We start from the raw sequence: 21,818 nt of genomic DNA on the forward strand, positions 1-21,818 counted from the left end.
TACAAGTGTATTCCATATCAAGTTTTTTCAATATTTGATGATAAAATAGTTGCAGGAATTTATCATCCTGTTCTGAAGAACTAACTGAATAGATTATGCTTCTTTTTTAAATTAATTAATTAATTTATTTATTTATTTATTTTTCACTGGATGACTTGAATAATATATATATTTTTTATACAGCAGGTTCTTATTAGTCATCAATTTTATACACATCAGTGTATACAGGTCAATCCCAATTGCCAAATTTGTCACACCACCACCCCCACCACCCCACTGCTTTCCCCACTTGGTGTCCATACGTTTGTTCTCTACATCTGTGTCGCAATTTCTGCCCTGCAAACCAGTTCATCTGTACCATTTTTCTAGGTTCCTCATATGTGTGTTAATATACAATATTTGTTTTTCTCTTTCTGACTTACTACACTCTGTATGACAGTCTCTAGATCCATTCACATCTCAACAAATGACCCAATTTCGTTCCTTTTTATGGCTGAGTAATATTCCATTGTAAATATATACCACATCTTCTTTATCCATTCGTCAGTCGATGGGCATTTAGGTTGCTTCCATGACCTGGCTATTGTAAATAGTGCTGCAATGAACATTGGGGTGCATGTGTCTTTTTGAGTTATGGTTTTCTCTGGGTATATGCCCAGTAGTGGGATTGTTAGATCATATGGTAATTCTATTCTTCGTTTTTTAAGGAAACTCCATACTGTTCTCCATAGTGGCTGTATCAACTTACATTCCCACCAACAGTGCAAGAGGCTTCCCTTTTCTGCACATCCTCTGCAGGATTTGTTGTTCGTAGATTTCCTGATGATGCCCATTCTAACTGGTGTGAGATGATACCTCATTGTATTTTTGATTTGCATTTCTCTAATTATTAGTGATGTTGAGCAGCTTTTCATGTGCTTCTTGGCCATCTGTAGGTCTTCTTTGGAGAAATGTCTATTTAGGTCTTCTGCCCTTTTTTGGATTGGGTTGTTTGTTTTTTTAATATTGAGCTGCATGAGCAGATTATATATTTTGGAGATTAATCCTTTGTCCATTGATACATTTGCAGATATTTTCTCCCATTCTGAGGGTTGTCTTTTCATCTTGTTTATAGTTTCCTTTGCTGTGCAAAAACTTTTAAGTTTCATTAGGTCCCATTTGTTTATTTTTGTTTTTATTTCCATTACTCTAAGAGGTGGATCAATAAAGATCTTGCTGTGATTTATGTCAAAGAGAGTTCTTCCTATGTTTTCCTCTAAGAGTTTTATACTGTCCGGTCTTACATTTAGGTCTCTAATCCATTTTGACTTTATTTATGTGTATGGTGTTAGGGAATGTTCTAATTTCATTCTTTTACATGTAGCTGTCCAGTTTTCCCAGCACCACTTACTGAAGAGACTGTCCTTTCTCCATTGTATATCCTTACCTCCTTTGTCATAGATTAGTTGACCATAGGTGTGCAGGTTTATGTCTGGGCTTTCTATCTTGTTACATTGATCTATGTTTTTGTTTTTGTGCCAGTACCATATTGTCTTGAATACTGTAACTTTAGAGTATAGTCTGAAATCAGGGAGTCAGATTCCTCCAGCTCCTTTTTTTATCCCTCAAGACTGCTTTGGCTATTCGGGGTCTTTTGTGTCTCCATACAAATTTTAAGATTATTGGTTCTAGTTCTGTAAAAAAGGTCATTGGTAATTTGATAGGGATTGCATTGAATCTGTGAATTGCTTTGGGTAGTATAGTCACAATATTGATTCTATCAATCCAAGAACATGGTATATCTCTCCATCTGTTGGTATCATCTTTAATTTCTTTCATCAGTGTCTTATAGTTTTCTGCATACGGGCCTTTTGTCTCCCTAGGTACGTTTCTTTCTAGGTATTTTACTTTTTGTTGCAGTGGTAAATGGGAGTGTTTCTTTAATTTCTATTTCAGAGTTTTCATCATTAGTGTTTAGGAATGCAAGAGATTTCTGTGCATTAATTTTGTATCCTGCTACTTTACAAAATTCATTGATTAGCTCTAGTAGTTTTCTGGTGGCATCTTTAGGATTCTCTATGTATAGTATGTCATCTGCAAACAGTGACAGTTTAACTTCTTCTTTTCCAATTTGTATTCCTTTTATTTCTTTTTCTTCTATGATTGCTGTGGCTATGACTTCTACAGCTGTGTGGAATAATAGTGGTGAGAGTGGACATCCTTGTCTTGTTCCTGATCTTAGAGGAAATGCTTTCAGTTTTTCACCATTGAGAATGATGTTTGCTGTGGGTTTGTCATATATGGCCTTTATTATACTGAGGTAGGTTCCCTCTATGCCCACTTTGTGGAGAGTTTTTATCATAAATGGGTATAGAATTTTGCCAAAAGCTTTCCCTGCATCTATTGAGATGATCATATGGTTTTTATTCTTCAATTTGTTAATATGATGTATCACATTGATTGATTTGTGTATTTTGAAAAATCCTTGTATCCCTGGGATAAATCCTACTTGGTCATGGTGTATGATCCTTTTAATGTGTTGTTGGATTCTGTTTGCTAGTAGTTTGTTGAGAATTTTTGCATCTATATTCATCAGTGATATTGGTCTGTAATTTTCTTTTTTTGTAGCATCTTTGTCTGGTTTTGGTATCAGGGTGATGGTGGCCTCATAGAATGAGTTTGGGAGTGTTCCTTCCTCTGCAATTTTTGGAGGAGTTTGAGAAGGATCGGTTTTTGCTCTTCTCTAAATGTTTGATAGAATTCACCTATGAAGCTACTTGGTCCTGGACTTTTGTTTGTTGGAAGATTTTTACTCACAGTTTCAATTTCATTGCTTGTGATTTGTCTGTTCATATTTTCTATTTCTTCCTGGTTCAGTCTTGGAAGCTTATACCTTTCTAAGAATTTGTCAGTTTTTTCCAGGTTGTCCATTTTATTGGCATAGAGTTGCTTGTAGTAGTCTCTTATGATGCTTTGTATTTCTGTGGTGTCTGTTGTAACTTCTCTTTTTTCATTTCTAATTTTATTGATTTGAGTCCTCTCCCTCTTATTCTTGATGAGTCTGGCTAATGGTTTATCAATTTTGTTTATCTTCTCAAAGAACCAACTTTTAGTTTTATTGATCTTTGCTATTGTTTTCTTAGTTTCTATTTCATTTATTTCTGCTCTGATGTCTATGGTTTCTTTACTTCTGCTAACTTTGGGTTTTGTTTGTTCTGCTTTCTCTAGTTCCTTTAGGTGTAAGATTAGATTTTTTTTTGAGATATTTCTTGTTTCTTGTGGTAGGTTTGTATAGCTATAAAATTCCCTCTTAGAACTGCTCTTGCTGCACCCCATAGGTTTAGGATCATCATGTTTTCATTGTCATTTGTCTTTAGGTATTTTTTTATTTCTCTTTGATTTATTCAGTGATCTCTTGGTTATTTAGTAACGTATTGTTTAGCCTCCCTGTGTTTGCGTTTTTCACGTTTTTTTCCCGTAATTGATTTCTAATCTCATAGAGTTGTAGTCAGAAAAGATGCTTGATATGATTTCAATTTTCTTAAATTTACTGAGGCTTGATTTGTGACCCAAGATATGATCTATCCTGGAGAATGTTCCGTGTGCACTTGAGAAGAAAGTGTAATCTGCTGTTTTTGGATGGAATATCCTATAAATATCAATTAAATCTATCTGGTCTATTTTGTTATTTAAAGCTTCTGTTTCCTTATTTATTTTCATTTTTGATGATGTCCAGTGGTGTAAGTGAGGTGTTAAATTCCCCCACTATTATAGTGTTAGTGTTGATTTTCTCTTTTAGAGCTGTTGGCCTTATGTATTGTGGTGCTCCTGTGTTGGGTGCATATATATTTATAATTGTTATATCTTCTTCTTGGATTGATACCCTGATCATTATGTAGTGTCCTTCCTTGTCTCTTGTAACATTCTTTCTTTTAAAGTCTATTTTATCTGACAGTTTGACTAATATGTGTCTTGGCATGTTTCTCCTTGGATTTATCTTGTATGGGATTTTCTGTGCTTCCTGGACTTGATTCACTATTTCCTTTCCCATATTAGGGAAGTTTGCAACTATAATCTCTTCAAATATTTTCTCAGTCCCTTTCTTTTTCTCTTCTTTTTCTGGGACCCCTATAATTCGAATGTTGGTGCATTTAATGTTGTCCCAGAGGTCTCTGAGACTGTCTTCAGTTCTTTTCATTCTTTTTTCTTTATTCTGCTCTCAGTAGTTATTTCCACTATTTTATCTTCCAGGTCACTTATCCATTCTTCTGCCTCAGTTATTCTGCTATTCATCCCTTCTAGAGTATTTTTAATTTCATTTATTGTGTTGTTCATTGTTGCTTGTTTCCTCTTTAGTTCTTCTAGTTCCTTGTTAAATGTTTCTTGCATTTTCTCTATTCTATTTCCACGATTTTGGATCATCTTTACTATCATTATTCTGAATTCTTTTTCAGGTAGACTGCCTATTTCCTCTTCATTTGTTAGGTCTGGTGGGTTTTTATCTTGCTCCTTCATCTTCTGTGTGTTTTTATGTCTTCTCATTTTGCTTAACATACTGCGTTTGGGGTCTCCTTTTTGCAGGCTGCAGGTTCATAGTTCCCTTTGTTTTTGGTGTCTGTCACAGTGGCTAAAGTTGGTTCAGTGGGTTGTGTAGGCTTCCTGGTGGAGGGGACTAGTGCCTGTGTTCTGGTGGATGAGGCTGGATCTTGTCTTTCTGGTGGGCAGGTCCACGTCTGGTGGTGTGTTTTGGGGTATTTGTGGCCTTATGATTTTAGGTAGCCTCTCTGCTAATGGGTTGTGTTGTGTTCCTGTCTTGCTAGTTGTTTGGCATAGGGTGTCCAGCATTGTAGCTTGCTGGTCGTTGAGTGAAGCTGGGTGTTGGTGTTGAGTTGGATATCTCTGGGAGATTTTTGCTGTTTGATATTACTTGGAGCAGGGAGGTCTCTTGTGGACCAGTGTCCTGAAGTTGGCTCTCCCACCTCAGAGGCACAGCACTGACTCCAGGCTGGAGCATCAAGAGCCTTTCATCCACGCGGCTCAGAATAAAAGGGAGAAAATGTAGAAAGAAAGAAAGAAAGATGATAAAATAAAATAAGATAAAATAAAGTTATTAAAATAAAAAATGATTATTAAGAAAATTTTTTTTTAAAAGTATAAAAACAACAAACGGACAGAACCTTAAGACAAATGGTGAAAGCAAAGCTATACAGACAAAATCTCACACAGAATCATACACATAATACACACTCGCAAAAAGAGGAAAAGGGGAAAAAATAATATATCTTCCTCTCAAAGTCCACCTCCTCAATTTGGGATGATTCGTTGTCTATTCATGTATTCCACAGATGCAGGGTATATCAAGTTGATTATGGAGCTTTAATCCGCTGCTTCTGAGGCTGCTAGGAGAAATTTCTGTTTCTCTTCTTTGTTTGCACAGCTCCCAGGCTCAGCTTTGGATTTGGTCCCACCTCTGCATGTAGGTCACCTCAGGGCGTCTGTTCTTCTCTCAGACAGGATGGGGTTAAAGGAGCAGCTGATTCGGCGGCTCTGGCTCACTCAGGCTGGGGGGAGGAAGGGGCATGGAGTGCGGGGAGAGCCTGCAGTGGCAGAGGTTGGCGTGACGTTGCACCAGCCTGAGGCACGCCGTGCGTTCTCCCAGGGAAATTGTCCCTGGATCACGTGGCCCTGGCAATGGTGGGCTGCAAGGTTCCTGGGAGGGGACGTGTGGATAGTGACCTGTGCTCGTACACAGGCTTCTTGGTAGCTGCAGCAGCAGTCTTACCGTCCCATGCCCGGCTCTGGGGTACACGTTGATAGCCGTGGCTTGTGCCCATCTCTGGAGCTCCTTTAAGCAGTGCTCTTGATCCCCCCTCCTCATGCACCAGGAAACAAAGAGGGAAGAAAAAGTCTCTTGCCTCTTTGGCAGGTCCAGACTTTTCCCCGGACTTGCTCCCAGCTACCCATGGTGCACTGACCCCTTCAGGCTGTGTTCACACTGCCAGTCCTCTCCCTGCGATCCGACCAAAGCCCAAGCCTCAGCTCCCAGCCCCTGCCCGTCCCGGCGGGTGAGCAGACAAGACTCTCGGGCTGGTGAGTGCCGGTCGGCACCAATCCTCTGTGCGGGAATCTCTCCTCTTTGCCCTCCGCAACCCTGTTGCTGTGCTCTCCTCCATCACTCTGAAGCTTCCCCCCTCTGCCACCTGCAGTCTCCACCCGCGAAGGGGCTCCTAGTGTGTGGAAACCTTTCCTCCTTCACAGCTCCCTTCCACTTGTGCAGGTTCCATCCCTATTCTTTTGTCTCTGTTTATTCTTTTTTCTTTTGCCCTACCCAGGTAAGTGGGGTGTTTCTTGCCTTTTGGGAGGTCTGAGGTCTTCTGCCTGTGTTCAGTGGGTATTCTGTAGGAGTTGTTCCACGTGTAGATGTATTTCTGATGTATCTGTGGGGAGGAAGGTGATCTCCGCATCTTACTCTTCTGCCATCTTCCCCCTCTCCCCCCTTCCCCCACTTCCCCTATTTTATCTGATGTGAGTATTGCTACTCCAGCTTTCTTTTGATTTCCATTTGCATGGAATATCTTTTTCCATCCTCTCACTTTCAGTCTGTACGTGTCCCTAGGTCTGAAGTGGGTCTCTTGTAGACAGCATATATATGGGTCTTGTTTTTGTATCCATTCAGGAAGCCTGTGTCTTTTGGTTGGAGCATTTAATCCATTCACGTTTAGGGCAATTATCGATATGTATGGTCCTATGACCATTTTCTTAATTGTTTTGAGTTTGTTTTTGTAGGTCCTTTTCTTCTCTTGTGTTTCCCACTTAGAGAAGTTCCTTTAGCATTTGTTGTAGAGCTGGTTTGGTGGTGCTGAATTCTGTTAGCTTTTGCTTGTCTGTAAATCTTTTTATTTCTCCATAGAATCTGAATGAGATCCTTGCCAGATAGAGTAATCTTGGCTGTAGGTTCTTCCCTTTCATCACTTTATGTATATCATGCCACTCCCTTCTGACTTGTAGAGTTTCTGCTGAGAAATCAGCTGTTAACTTTATGGGAGTTCCTTTGTATGTTATTTGTCATTTTTCCCTTACTGCTTTTAATAATTTTTCCTTGTCTTTAATTTCTGTCAATTTGATTACTATGTGTCTCGGAGTGTTTTTCCTTGAGTTTATCCTGCCTGGGACTCTCTGCCTTCCTTGACCTGGGTGTGTATTTCCTTTCCCATGTTAGGGAAGTTTTTGACTATAATCTCTTCAAATATTTTCTCTAGTCCTTTCTCTCTCTCTTCTCCTTCTGGGACTCCTATAATGCAAATGTTGTTGCATTTAATGTTGTCCCAGAGGTCTCTTAGGCTGTCTTCACTTCTTTTCATTCTTTTATCTTTATTCTGGTCTGCAGCAGTGAATTCCACCTTTCTGTCTTCCAGGTCACTTATCCGTTTTTCTGCCTCAGTTACTCTGCTATTGATTCCTTCTAGTGTAGTTTTCATTTCAGTTATTGTATTGTTCATCTCTGTTTTTTGTTCTTTAATTCTTCTAGGTGTTTGTTAAACATTTCTTGCATCTTCTCAATCTTTGCCTCCATTCTTTTCCCAAGGTCCTGGATCATCTTCACTATCATTATTCTGAATTCTTTTTCTGGAAGGTTGCCTATCTCCATTTAGTTGTTTTTCTGGGGTCTAATCTTGTTCCTTCATCTGGTGCATAGCCCTCTGCCTTTTTGTCTTGTCTATCTCTCTGTGAATGTGGTTTTTGTTCCACAGGCTGCAGGATTGTAGTTGTTCTTGCTTCTGCTGTCTGCCCTCTGGTGGATGAGGCTATCTAAGAGGCTTATGCAAGTTTCCTGATGGGAGCAACTGGTGATGGGTAGAGCTGACAGTTGCTCTGATGGGTGGAGCTCAGTAAAACTTTAATCTGCTTGACTGCTGTTAGGTGGGGCTGAGTTCCCTCCCTGTTGGTTGTTTGGCCCGAGGCAACCCAACACTGGAGCCTACCTGGGCTCTTTGGTGGGGCTAATGGTGGTCTCTGGGAGGGCTCATGCCAAGGAGTACTTCCCAGAACTTCCACTGCCAGTTTCCTTGTCCCCACAGTGATCACAGCCTCCCCCCACCTCTGCAGGAGACCCTCCAACACTAGCAGGTAGGTCTGGTTCAGTCTCCCCTGGGGTCACTTCTCCTTCCCCTGGGTCCTGATGTGCACACCACTTTGTGTGTGCCCTCTAAGGGTGGAGTCTCTGTTTCCCCCTGTTCTGTTGAAGTCCTCATTCAAATCCCAGTAGCCTTCAAAGTCTGATTCTCTAGGAATTCCTCTTCCTGTTGCAGGACCCCTAGGTTGGGAAGCCTGACTTGGGGCTCAGAAGCTTCACTCCAGTGGGTGAACTTCTGTGGTATAAGTGTTCTCTAGTCTGTGAGTCACCCACCCAGCAGTTATGGGACTTGATTTTACTGTGATTGCATCCCCCCTACCATCTCACTGTGGTTTCTCCTTTGTCCTTGGGCGTGGAGTATCTTTTCTAGTGGGTTCCAGTGTCTTCCTTTCGATGATTGTGCAGCAACTAGTTGCAATCCTAATGGTCTCACAGAGGGAGTGAGAGCACGTCCTTCTACTGTGCCATCTTGGTTCCAATCCTTATGTAATTAAAAATCCATTGGACACTTTAGAAGCCCAAGCAGCTCATGATGCAGCTTTCCAGTGGCAGCTTCAGTTCCACAACATGAAGCAATTTTATGTGGATGCTCCAACTTCATTTGGGGTACTTCACACATAAGGGTTCTACATCTTGAAACATTCTCCAATGGATTCTCTTGCGACGTGGTTAATTCTCTCTCATGTTCTTAAAATCCAAAGTCAATGATGTGACGCACACAAGTCCAGAGGCTTTTTCTTGACTCCCTCATCTCAGCTGGGCTGGCTTTTCCTTCCATAGGGATCAGGAGAGGGGTGGTGGTTTAAAAGCCCTCGCACTGGAGGTGCCTCCAAATCTTCACGCCTGTGCGGACGGAGAACTGGAGAACTTTCCCCTATTTTTTAAATTAATTAATTAGTTAATTAATTTTGCCCGTGCCAGATTATGTTTTAATAGTTGACTACCTTTACAGTAAACTTCAGTGTGTATCCCTTTTTTTCTTAGTAGTCAAATTTTGTAGCAATGAGTAGTCTACATAAAATTATAGTACTACATGAAATCACAGTGGACTGATTAAGAGCAGAACTGACCCCCATCTGTTCCCCAGTGAACTGCTGAGTGAAAATAATGCTCCAGGAAGGCTAAGAGAGAAGGGTCAGGGACATATCTTCAAGCTCATTTCTTCTCTCCTCTGAATAGGCTGGTCTTTGATAGAGTTTGCCAGTTAAGGTATGGCATTTCATTGGGATAATGAAATTGTTATGTTGTAAATACTACATTCAAATGATCTCTTATGTATGTTGAAAACTATGTTTGTAATATGAAAACATTACCTCTTATATTCTGATAATTTTAATTTGAACAGTATATTTCCTTAAAAGAGAGACATACTAATATTCTTCTGAAAAAACAAAAGGCAAAGATTTTAGCCTTTTAATTTGAATGAGACTTTAGGTGTAAATGAGTCATTATAGCTAAGGAGAAGTATGCTTACACTATACATTACTGTTCTCTGGATTATATATATCTGACCATCTCATTGCTTCTGGCCTAGAGCAAACACAAATAAAGTGGAAAATCACTGGGATGATGATGAATAGATGTCAATTTGCACTGATCCACCTTTCTCATCCTCTTCTATTTGGATATTTAGATAGGCATTGGGGTAGGAATCCCAAATACCATATCTTCAACATGGATACAGGAGGTTTTCATTCTGATCTGGTTCAGTGAGTGGTCTCTTGGGTTAAAACAAAACCATCTGCTACTTGTTTTGATTTTCAATCGAATGTACACCTTGTTATATAAATCTATGTGTGTATTCTTAATAAAATAACACTCTATTTATTTAATGGAAATTCAGAAGGTGGTAGATAAATGGCCAGCCACATGATCAAAAGAATGCTTTTCATTTGGTTTAAATCTCTTTTTCATGTCTAGAACATAGCTTTTAAATTTATCTATAAAGAAATGTAATGAAATTGTATTTTTTTTCTTTTTTGCTAATCCAGAAGTAGAAAATGGAAGGTATCAATGATACCTTTTTAAAGAGTAGTTATCTAATGGTATTTCACTTTCTTTTACTTCCTGTTTAAAGAATTCCACAAAGATGCACTACAGGAGAAAAACCACATGGAAAATTTATTCTGTTAGAAAGCACACTTTCCCTATGACTAAAAGTTTTGTCAGTGTTTTACAGGCAGTAAGCATATTATTGGCAAAAATATTTTAAAAAAATAATTACATAATTTTTTGTTTAAGATAACTATTTGAAATTGTGATTTTATCCATGTGGTAATTTGATAAATTATTTTATGAGATTATATACTTAACTAATACAGTCTCTTAGGTTATTTCTACTTTAGATGACTAGATTTCAATTACTTATATAAATGACTAGGATATTTAATTTAACCCTTTGTTATCTCTCCTCAAGTTTTCTAGTTCCAAAGGCATTATTTAGATCCTTAGTTTAACTCTACATGGGAAAACTAACCCTTTCAAAATAATTCTTCTCACTCTATTCCTGGATTTTTCTAGCCCTTCCCATTGGCTCTTTCTGATATTTCTTAGAAATTCTATTGTACCAAGTAAACATGAAGTTATTTTAATATATTAACAGTTATTTTCATGGGAGTAGAATTATTTTAATATTAATAAAAATAATTTCCATTTACTGCTGGAATAAATTAGTTTATTTTTAAAAGTTGGTTCAATGATTGATATTTTTAGAATGTTAATTTAAAAAAAAGGCAACTCTGTGTGGAGTCAGTCAGTTTTTGGCATCTTTGCCAACCCTTCACAATAAGAACCCAGAAATCATTATGCTCATCAAATGGAAACCCAATCTCATAAACCTAAATGATAACCCCTAGTACTGATGGTCTATTATTCTTTTCTGAGTCAAAGCACTTAAAAAGAATTAACAAATAAAATCTTCAAGACTCCCCTGAAGTAGGTAAATGTTTTTTTGCTTATTTCTTTAGAGACCACGTTTCAAGTTACTTGCCAAAGCTAAAAGGTCATTGTTGCTGATTCCAGGAGTGCCAAGAATCTTCTGGTTGCTAATTCAGTTCTTAGAAGAATATAATTAGAGATTGGTATAAACTATGCCTAGCTTTGCATTTGGTTCAAATTAACATTGAAGTTTCTTGACCCATTTAAATTATTTTATAGTTAATACAATTGTAAAGTTGGAAAAGTCCTTGGAGATGATCTAGTCCAAATCTTTTATTTTGCGAATGCTGAAAACTGAAGCTGAGGGATGTAAAACCCTGCTCAGGTCCCAGTCTTCTCATCAACGTACTGGACTGGTGTGTAAAGATTTGATGGCCATGGCTTGATATTGAAAGCTCCCAGTAGATCAACAGATTTTCCAAGAGACGGCATTAGATCTGTAGAGGAGTGGGTAATGGAAAAAAAATGGCAGGGGGCTGGGGGGATGTTCTAGAGAGAGAAGGGATTTGGGGTGTTTTGTTTTGTTCTATTTCTGAACAAGCTTCTTTCTGTGCTGAATGACACCATGCCCAAGGAAATCCATGTTCTATTTCTCAGAAAAATGCCTCGGCTAAGAGCCATCACCACAGGCTTTCTCAGACACCCAAAATGGGCAAAGAATACTTGCTTGAAAGAATATTTGTAATATTTCCCTTGAAAAGCTAAGGGTGGTAGGAGGCGAGGGAAAAGGGAGAGGTTGCGAGGGGAAAAATATGAGTGCAGATGTACCAAATAAGGGACAGATGCCACATGAAGATGCATTCTGGCTTCCCAAATATGGCATGTCCTGTGCTATTTGTGAGACACACACCCTCTGAACCGAAGCAGTACTCTGAAAATCTCCCTATATTTCTGTAAGCAACTTACAAACTTCTTCTGTACTCCATTGCTCATTCCAATTGCTTATTTGAAAGATCTATTTTGATATCTATTAGGTATCCCAAAAGTAACACGGTCAAAACTTGATTTCTGAACCTCTTTGAAACTTATTTCTCTCAATGTTCTTCCTAACCCAGGAAATAACTCACTTCTTCTAGATACTTAGGCCAGAAATCATGCAATGATCCTTAAATCTTCTCTTCTCACACATCACATGCAATTAATCACTGAATCCTATTGATCCATATTCTTATCCCTGAGGGATTTTGAGCCCCTGATTACCTTGCTCTTCTTAGACTATGGCTGCTGTTTTATTTTTCATTTATGATGAGAACTGGGAAGAGGATTACCAAGAGTGGTCCTAGGGAATAATCTGTTTGCCAAGCAAATTCTTCCCTGCCTGTTTCGTATAAAGAGCAGTCTTGCCTCCTCTTGATAATCATGGCCAATTACCACCACCAGGATGGTGCTGACTTTCCTTAAATGATAGTTGTTTCACACAAGGAGACCAAAATAACAGGATGGGAGCAATAGCTTAAATTTATAACGATTTTTGCAATGTACCCTGGTAGAAATAGTCTGCATCTCTAAACCTGCAAGGCTCAGAGTTGTGCAGATGGGAAGTAAAATTCCCCAAATGGGTCACCAGGAGTGATGTTAAACAGAGCTACTCCCTCCTACTTCTGTCCTTCGGCTCCTAAACCCATTTATTCTATTTATTGAGGATAAAGCACCATATGATGACTACTGATTTAGATGTATGCTGTATCCAGAAGGATGGTACTTCAAACTTATAGGATATTATCTTCCAGCTTGAGCTTCAGTCATGCTTTCAAAAAGTTGCTCTAACTTCTGCTTCTGGCAGGAGGGAGTAAAAAGGCCATATTTACCTTCCCTCTGAAACAAACAAAAAAAGCTATCAGACAAAGTACAGGAAACCACAGTATTTAAGACACTGATGTCAAGAAACAAAGGAGAGCGATTCCCTGAGAGACAGGAAACAAATATGGTAAGCCATATGATTCCTCCAATTTACTGCCTAGAGAGAGTTTCCAGATTATGGCATGGGGAAGAGGTAGTGAGAAACAGGTCTGAAAACTCTGAGATTAAGCTATGGAGTGAAGAGTTCAGACAGACCAAGGCAGTTAGAATTGATGAGATAGAAGACCCAAGAGGAGAGCTCTTCAAAGAGAGAGAACTGGGAGAACTTCAGAAGGTCCGCTTTGAGTATTTAGCAGATCACTAAGCAGTGCATACATATGCTGGGAAAAGAATCATCCCAATGTATTAGAGAACAACGTCTGGTGCTCACATGGGGCCGGGAATAGTGCTTCCTCACCCTAACCAGACTGAAAAAACTCATGATTAACAGGGAATTAAGTTGAGTACTCAAGAAGGTATTGCCTTAGTGGTGGAGAATAATTAGTCCTAGACTGAGCACTGCTCTGGGTCTGATAACAATTCATAAAAGAAATACTAGGAAGGATCAAGCTGTTTCCAAGTAACTGCAGCCTAGAACAAAGCTCAAGACAACTTACAGGAATTCAGAATTATCCAGTACCCAACCAGGTAAAAATCATAATGTCTGACATCCAAAAAGAGATTACCAGACATATACAAAGAGACAAGAAAATACACCCCACAGTGAGAAAAATCAATCAGTCAAACCCAACCCAGAACAAATACAGATGCTAGAATTAGCAGAGGAGGATATTAAAACAGTTATTGTAACTATATTCCTACAGATATGGAATATATTTAAAAATTCATATCAGACTTCTAGAGAGGAAAACTACAATGTTTGAGAAGAGAAATAACCAGGATGAGAGTAAGAAAATATTACATATTGCAGAAAAAACTAATAAACTTGAAGGCAGAGCAATAGGAACTATCCAAAATAAAATAGAAAAAAAATTTAAATGAAGAGATCAATGAGTTACGGAACAACTTCAAGTGGCCTAATGTAGAAATAATTGGAGTTCCCAAATGAAGGGGGTGGAGCAGAAAAATATTTGAAGCAAAAATGGCCAAAAACTATCCAAACTTAATGAGGACTGTAAACCCAGATTCAAAAAACTCAGTGAATTCCAAATAAAACAAACATGAAGAAAATGATACCAAGGCACATTGTAATCAAATTACTCAATGCTAGTGATAAGAAAATCTTAAAAAGCAGCTAGAGGAAAAACAAATGTTACATACAGAGATATAACGATGGCATCAGATTTCTCACTGGAGACAATGCAAGAAGATAGTGAAGCAGCATCTTTAAATTATTGAAAGAAAATAAAAACTGTCAACTTAGAATCCTATACCTGGCAAAAATATTGTTCAAAAACGAAGGCAAAATAAGATGTTTTCAGGCATACAAAAGTTAAAAGAATCCATCACCAGCAGATCTATACTACACAAACATGTTAAACGAAGTCTTTTAGCCAAAAATAACTTACACCAGATAAAAACCGGATCTACACAAAGGAATGAAGAACACCAGAAATGGCAACTACCCGGTTAAATACATGACTTTAAAATTTTTATTTATATCTCCCTGAAAGATCATGGACTATTTGTGGGTTTATAACATATGTAAAAAGAAAAATGTATAAAGGCCAGAAAGGGAGAAACAGATGTACATTACTGTAAGGCTCTTATGATATATATGAAGTGACACAATATCACTTGAAAGTAGACTATGATAAGTTAAAGGTGTATATGATAAACCTGAAAGTAAACACTACAAAAACAAATTAAGGTGTATACCTAATAAACCAATAAAATGAAACCATAAAAAATATTAATACAAAACAAGGCAAAGAGGAAATGGGAAATAAAAACAAATTGGGACAAATAAAAAAAAAGCAAGATTATAAACTCAATCCTAAAAATATCAATAATCATATTAAATGTAAATGCTAGATTTAGGCACAAGTAGGGTCAAAGTTTTCAAGAAAAGTCGCATGACCAGGTAGACCAAATTCACTTGTCATCTACCATTGCTGCCCCACTGACTCTTCTTTGGTTCAAACAAATGGTAAAATGTAAATATCCCTTCTGAGCAGCTGACAGGGGATGAAAAAATATTCACTCAGTATTTTGGTGCAAGCACATTATGGAGTGCTTCAGCAAGACATCCCCACCCAGAAGTACTGAATTATATAATGAGGTAATTAAGGGAAAAATCTCCCCAGTTAGAACTTTAGATGGTGCATTTGATCATCCACTTTGTGTGAAGAAAAGTAGCTAAAGAGAACTTATGAGTAGAGGCAAAGAGCCTGGCTGGTTTATTAGAGGCCAGGAAGGACAGATGTGAGATCAGGGCTCAGGAGGACTGAGTAAGAGAATGTGGATGCACTTAAAGAATCAGGCATGAAGTATGAAAATGCTCTGAACAATGAACAGACAAAATAATTCAGTCCATTGACTTCAGCCAGCCTCTGTCACTGGCCATCCAAGTGCTGGTAGAATGGGCATATGAATGGAGTTTGGTGGAAACTATGTATGGGCTCAGCAGCATGGACTCCTACTCACCAAGGCTGACCTAGCTACTACCTTTGCCAAATGTCTAACCTGACAACCAGAGCTAAGTCTCTGATATACAACCAGTTCTCCATGAGACCAGTTAGATACTTGGTTATATGAGTATATTATTTGCTTACACTTGATACTTGGATATTTGATTACATTGGGTCCTGCCACCCTAGAAAGAGAGTGATTTATTTTTTACCAGATTAACACATATTTCAGGATGGATTTGCCTTTCTTGACTGCCTCCTTCCCTTCGTCCCATTTTCCCTCCCTCCCTCCCTTCCTTCTTCATTCCTTCGCTGGCTCCGTCATTCCTTTCTATGTCTTATTGAGGTATAAATGACATACAATAAATTGAACATGTTTAAAGTATACAATTTGATGTTTAGACATATAATGAGGTAATTAAGGGAAATATATAATCATGAAACTTTTTTCACAATCAAGATAATCATAAATCAAGATAATAAGCAAAATAATCATACCCAAAAGTTTCTTCATGCCACTTTATTTTTTATTTATTTATTTTAACATCTTTATTGGAGTATAATTGCTTTACAGTGGTGTGTTGGTTTCTGCTTCATAACAAAGTGAATCAGCTATACATATACATATGTTCCCATATCTCTTCCCTCTTGCGTCTCCCTCCCTCCCACCCTCCCTATCCCACCCCTCTAGGTGGTCACAAAGCACCGAGCTGATATCCCTGTGCTATGCGGCTGCTCCCCACTAGCATTCTATTTGACATTTGGTAGTGTATATATGTCCATGCCACTCTCTCACTTCGTCCCAGCTTACCGTTCGCCCTCCCTGTATACTTAAGTCCATTCTCTAGTAGGTCTGTGTCTTAATTCCCGTCTTGCCCCTAGGTTCTTCATGACCATTTTTTTTTTTTTTTAGATTCCATGTATATGTGTTAGCATACAGTATTTGTCTTTCTCTTTCTGACTTACTTCACTCTGTATGACAGACTCTAGGTCCATCCACCTCACTAAAAATAACTCAATTTCATTTCTTTTTATGGCTGAGTAATATTCCATGGTATATATGTGCCACATCTTCTTTATCCATTCATCTGTTGATGGACACTTAGGTTGCTTCCATGTCCTGGCTATTGTAGATAGAGCTGCAATGAATATTTTGGTAGGTGACTCTCTTTGAATTACGGTTTTCTCAGGGTATGCCCAGTAGTGGGATTGCTGGGTCATATGGTAGTTCAATTTTTAGTTTTTTAAGGAACCTCCATACTGTTCTCCATAGTGGCTGTATCAATTTACATTCCCACCAACAGTGCAAGAGGGTTCCCTTTTCTCCACACCCTCTCCAGCATTTATTGTTTCTAGGTTTTTTGATGATGGCCATTCTGACTGGTGTGAGATGACATCTCACTGTAGTTTTGATTTGCATTTCTCTAATGATTAATGATGTTGAGCATTCTTTCATGTGTTTGTTGGCAGTCTGTATATCTTCTGTGGAGAAATGTGTATTTAGGTCTTCTGCCCATTTTTGGATTGGGTTGTTTGTTTTTTTGATATTGAGCTGCATAAGCTGCTTGTAAATTTTGAAGATTAATCCTTTGTCAGTTGCTTAATTAGCAAATATTTTCTCCCAGTCTGAGTGTTGTCTTTTCATCTTGTTTATGGTTTCCTTTGCTGTGAAAAAGCTTTTAAGCTTCATTAGGTCCCATTTGTTTATTTTTATTTTTTTAAATTCTGCATATATTTAAGAATTTATTGAAATTGGGTTATTACAAAAATGGAGTTTCTAAGCAATTCTTTTCTTTACATTCTAGCGGAATAATAAAAATAAAAATAAAACCCTATCAAATTTAACCTTAACCAAAGGTATCAAGATGGAAGATGGTGAGTACTTTGCAAAAAAAATCATAGCTCTGAAACGAAGAACGCTGATGAAATTAAAGTGTTGCCAGTCTGGCAAGTCTTTAGTAATATGTGTGCCTCATTACATTTTAAACAGTCTAAATCTCAGAAACCTAAGGAAAATTAGATCTTTTCTTCACTAAAGGAGAAGATTCTTTTTATCCCAATAGAAACAGAATAATTTCAAGTTTTAATACAGAAACAAAACAGAATAAAATCCCAATCCATCCTTTGACTATTAACAGATGAAGTTTTCTTTTTTTTTTTTTTTTTAACTTATCCCATTTTGTCTCCTTTAAGCATATTATCCCCCCTCGCCCAACACATACACACATTAAAGAACAGGCAGCACATCAAACTTTTAGCTGGGTTATAAAATGTGTACACCTTCAAGGTTTTTTATTGTGGTTTTCCTTACATTTTATCCTTATTGGCATAAGGTTCGTGCATTTCTACACTACACTTAACTAAGTCTCAAGTCACAATAAAAACGTATAAAAGTAGTTTCTTTTTAAAGGAAAACTCAAAGTAAAATAGTCAAGTACTCTGAGTACTTTCTTCCATTCTCCTCTCCAAATTTTAAGGCCTCTGAAACAAATATGAATGAAAATAATGGTTTTTGAGACACAAATTTGTCATAATTTTTTGGAAGTTTTCCTTTTCTCAGCCAAAACCTACATATTAAAATTAATCTGAATGAAGCATTTCAAAATAAAAATCTGCAAGACGATCCTTAGATGACTTAAAAAAATTATTTGATACACACACACTAAAAATTTAGACAGGTTTATGTGAGTAAAATTCCAAATAAAGATTAAAAAGATTAAAAAATAAAGTCCTTTTAGAAATAACTTTGGTTACTCCCATACCACATGTCATATGATGATTTAAGCTGCAATCATGGATTTTGAAAAAATATACATATATATAATCTTACCTATAAAAACACTAGCATACAAACTTCAAACTACAAGGTTATCCAAAGTGACACAAATGTTCTAAATCTTAAGGAAATTTTAGAACACCTCTTCTATTTGTAAAATAAAAGCAGAATAAAACTGATCTGTGATTGCATTATTAGGAAATTTGTTCTGGAAACCTGTTAATAAATTATTGGAAATTCTTAATATCCATCATGCTGTCACCTGAAACAGAGTCAGTCATCTTCTTCAGTAAAAGAGTAAGTAAACTAATGAACTACAGGTTAGTCCTCACATTCTACAACCAAGTATGGCGCTATGGCAGTAACGGCAGTGGTTACACAGTGCTTCAGATTCAACTGTGTCCTGAATTTCTCACTCTGAAGGTATTAGGCCAACCTACCTTTGGGACAATTTTATAAGCAGACACAGAAAATAGGTGTCTTTTTATCTTGTTTTCTTAAAGTTTGTATCACTAGTCTATAACAGAAAGCAACAAGATAGCTCTAGCAGTAGATGAAGCAAGAGGGTAACTGTTCTAGAAGAAAAATTTATCTGTCTTTGGATCCAAGCTTCTCAATTAATTCCTGAAGAGGTGCCAACTCACGCCTATCAATCAGATTAAACTCCTGAACAAAGAAAATAAAGTGCTTAAAGGAGGTGTTGAGGTGGGCCTCCTCCTGCAGCTGCATCACAGAATCAAAGTGCTGGTGATAAATATGGGCATAAACCCTGAACAGACGCTTTAGAATGGTCTTTGCCACAGACATAAAGTTTTTAGGAAATGGGACACCAATTTTAGGAGGAAAAAGAGTTTCATCATCAAGTTGATCCTGAACCCAAGTCATCAAATAGTCAATGTATTTTGGTGCAGAACATTTGATTGGCTTTTTAATATTAGTACCATCTGCCCAATGATATTCATATCTTGGACCTGCAGACATGACTGGACAGCTTGCTTCAGTGCAGAATTCTGTGATAGTTCCATATAACATGTTGATCTGGTTGAAGAAATCCACAGTGTTAACCACAATCCATTCGTTGAGGTCCTCTCCCTCTGGCAACATAACAGCTTGTCTCAGATTCCCACTTCCTAGAGTTGCTTCTGCATGTTTTAAGAGTTCATACTGATGAGATCCTTCAGGGATATTCTTCTTTGGTTTGAATGTTTTAGAAAAGCGGCTACTAAAGAGGAAGCTCATCTTCTATCCTCGGAGGGGAGGGGAGGGGCCGCTGGCCCCTGCCACGGACAGGATTCGGAGCCCGCGCGGGACCAAGGGGGAGCGGAAGGTCCTCAGGCAGCAGACAGCGGAAGCCCGTGCTGCCGCTGCTCCGGGCCGGGATCTATTTTTGTTTTTATTTCCATTTCTCTAGGAGGCGGGTCAAAAAGGATCTTGCTGTGATTTATGTCATAGAGTGTTCTGCCTATGTTTTCCTCTAAGAGTTTGATAGTGTCTGGCCTTACGTTTAGGTTTTTAATCCCTTTGGAGTTTATTATTGTGTATGGTGTTAGGGAGTGTTCTAATTTCATTCTTTTACATGTAGCTGTCCAGTTTTCCCAGCACCACTTATTGAATAGGCTGTCTTTTCTCCACTGTATATTCCTGCCTCCTTTATCAAAGATAAGGTGACCATATGTGCATGGGTTTATCTCTGGGCTTTCTATCCTGTTCCATTGATCTATATTTCTGTTTTTGTGCCAGTATCATATTGTCTTGATTACTGTAGCTTTGTAGTATAGTCTGAAGTCAGGGATCCTGTTTCCTCCAGCTCTGTTTTTTGTTCTCAAGATTGCTTTGGCTATTCGGGGTCTTTTTTGTTTCCATATAAATTGTGAAATATTTTGTTCTAGTTCTGTGAAAAATGCCAGTAGTAGTTTGATAGGGATTGCATTGAATCTGTAGATTGCTTTGGGTAGTATAGTCATTTTGACAATGTTGATTCTTCCAATCCAAGAACATGGTATATCTCTCCTTCTATTTTTATTTTTTATTTTTTATTTTTTTTTTTTGCGGTACACGGGCTTCTCACTGCTGTGGCCTCTCCCGTTGCGGAGCACAGGCTCCGGATGCGCAGGCTCAGCGGCCATGGCTCACGGGCCCAGCCGCTCCGCGGCATGTGGGATCTTCCCAGACCGGGGCACGAACCCGCATCCCCTGCATCGGCAGGCGGACTCGCAACCACTGTGCCACCAGGGAAGCCCTTCTCCTTCTATTTGTATATGCTTTAATTTCTTTCATCAGTGTCTTATTATTTTCTGCATACAGGTCTTTTTTCTCCTTAGGTAGGTTTATTCCTAGATATATTATTCTTTTTCTTGCAATCATAAATGGGAGTGTTCTCTTAATTTCACTTTCAGATTTTTCATCATTACTGTATAGGAATGCAAGAGATTTCTGTGCATTAATTTTGTATCCTACTACTTTACCAAATCCATTGATTAGCTGTAGTAGTTTCCTGGTAACATCTTTAGGATTCTCTATGTATACTATCATGTCATCTGCAAACAGTGACAGCTTTAGTTATTCTTTTCTGATTTTGATTCCTTTTATTTCTTTTTCTTTTCTGATTGCTGTGGCTAAATCTTCCAAAACTATGTTGAATAATAGTGTTGAGAGTGGGCAGCCTTGTCTTGTTCCTGATCTTAGTGGAAATGGTTTCAGTTTTTCACCATTGAGGACGATGTTGGCTGTGGGTTTGTCATATATGGCCTTTATTGTGTTGAGGAAAGTTCCCTCTATGCCTACTTTCTGCAGGGTTTTTATCATAAATGGGTGTTGAATTTTGTCGAAAGCTTTCTCTGCATCTATTGAGATGATCATATGGTTTTTCTCCTTCAGCTTGTTAATATGGTGTATCACATTGATTGATTTGCGTATATTGAAGAATCCTTGCATTCCTGGGATAAACTCCACTTGATCATGGTGTATGATCCTTTTAATGTGCTGTTGGATTCTGTTTGCTAGTATTTTGTTGAGGATTTTTGCATCTATCTTCATCAGTGATATTGGCCTGTAGTTTTCTTTCTTTGTGACATCTTTGTCTGGTTTTGGTATCAGGGTGATGGTGGCCTCATAGAATGAGTTTGGGAGTGTTCCTCCCTCTGCTATATTTTGGAAGAGTTTTAGAAGGGTAGGTGTTATCTCTTCTCTAAATGTTTCATAGAATTCGCCTGTGAAGCCAACTGGTCCTGGATGTTTGTTGTTGGAATATTTTAAATCATAGTTTCAATTTCAGTGCTTGTGATTGGTCTGTTCATATTTTCTATTTCTTCCTGGTTCAGTCACAGAAGGTTGTGCATTTCTAAGAATTTGTCCATTTCTTCCAGGCTGTCCATTTATTGGCATATAGTTGCTTGTAGTAATCTCTCATGATCCTTTGTATTCTGCAGTGTCAGTTGATACTTCTCCTTTTTCCTTTCTAATTCTATTGATTTGAATCTTCTCCCTCTTTTTCTTGATGAGTCTGGTTAATGGTTTATCAATTTTGTTTATCTTCTTAAAGAACCACCTTTTAGTTTTATTG

At 38.0% G+C, this 21,818-nt stretch overlaps 1 protein-coding gene across 2 annotated transcripts; it reads right to left on the bottom strand.

The window, feature by feature from the left end:
- Positions 1 to 18,844: 18,844 nt before the first annotated feature.
- Positions 18,845 to 19,495, bottom strand: LOC307057149 (MOB kinase activator 1A-like; the record flags this gene model as incomplete). Of its 2 annotated transcripts, XM_079710208.1 has the most annotated exons (2): positions 18,845 to 19,084; positions 19,313 to 19,495. In XM_079710208.1, the coding sequence occupies 2 exons, from the start codon at positions 19,493 to 19,495 to the stop codon at positions 18,845 to 18,847; spliced, it is 423 nt and encodes a 140-aa protein (XP_079566334.1). The 2 variants fall into 2 exon arrangements, with proteins under 2 accessions (XP_079566334.1, XP_079566333.1); XM_079710207.1 differs by having other exon boundaries at positions 18,845 to 19,495.
- Positions 19,496 to 21,818: the final 2,323 nt, after the last annotated feature.

The sequence above is a fragment of the Hyperoodon ampullatus genome, assembly GCF_949752795.1.
Source record: "Hyperoodon ampullatus genome assembly, chromosome: 8".
Lineage (NCBI taxonomy): Eukaryota > Metazoa > Chordata > Mammalia > Artiodactyla > Ziphiidae > Hyperoodon > Hyperoodon ampullatus.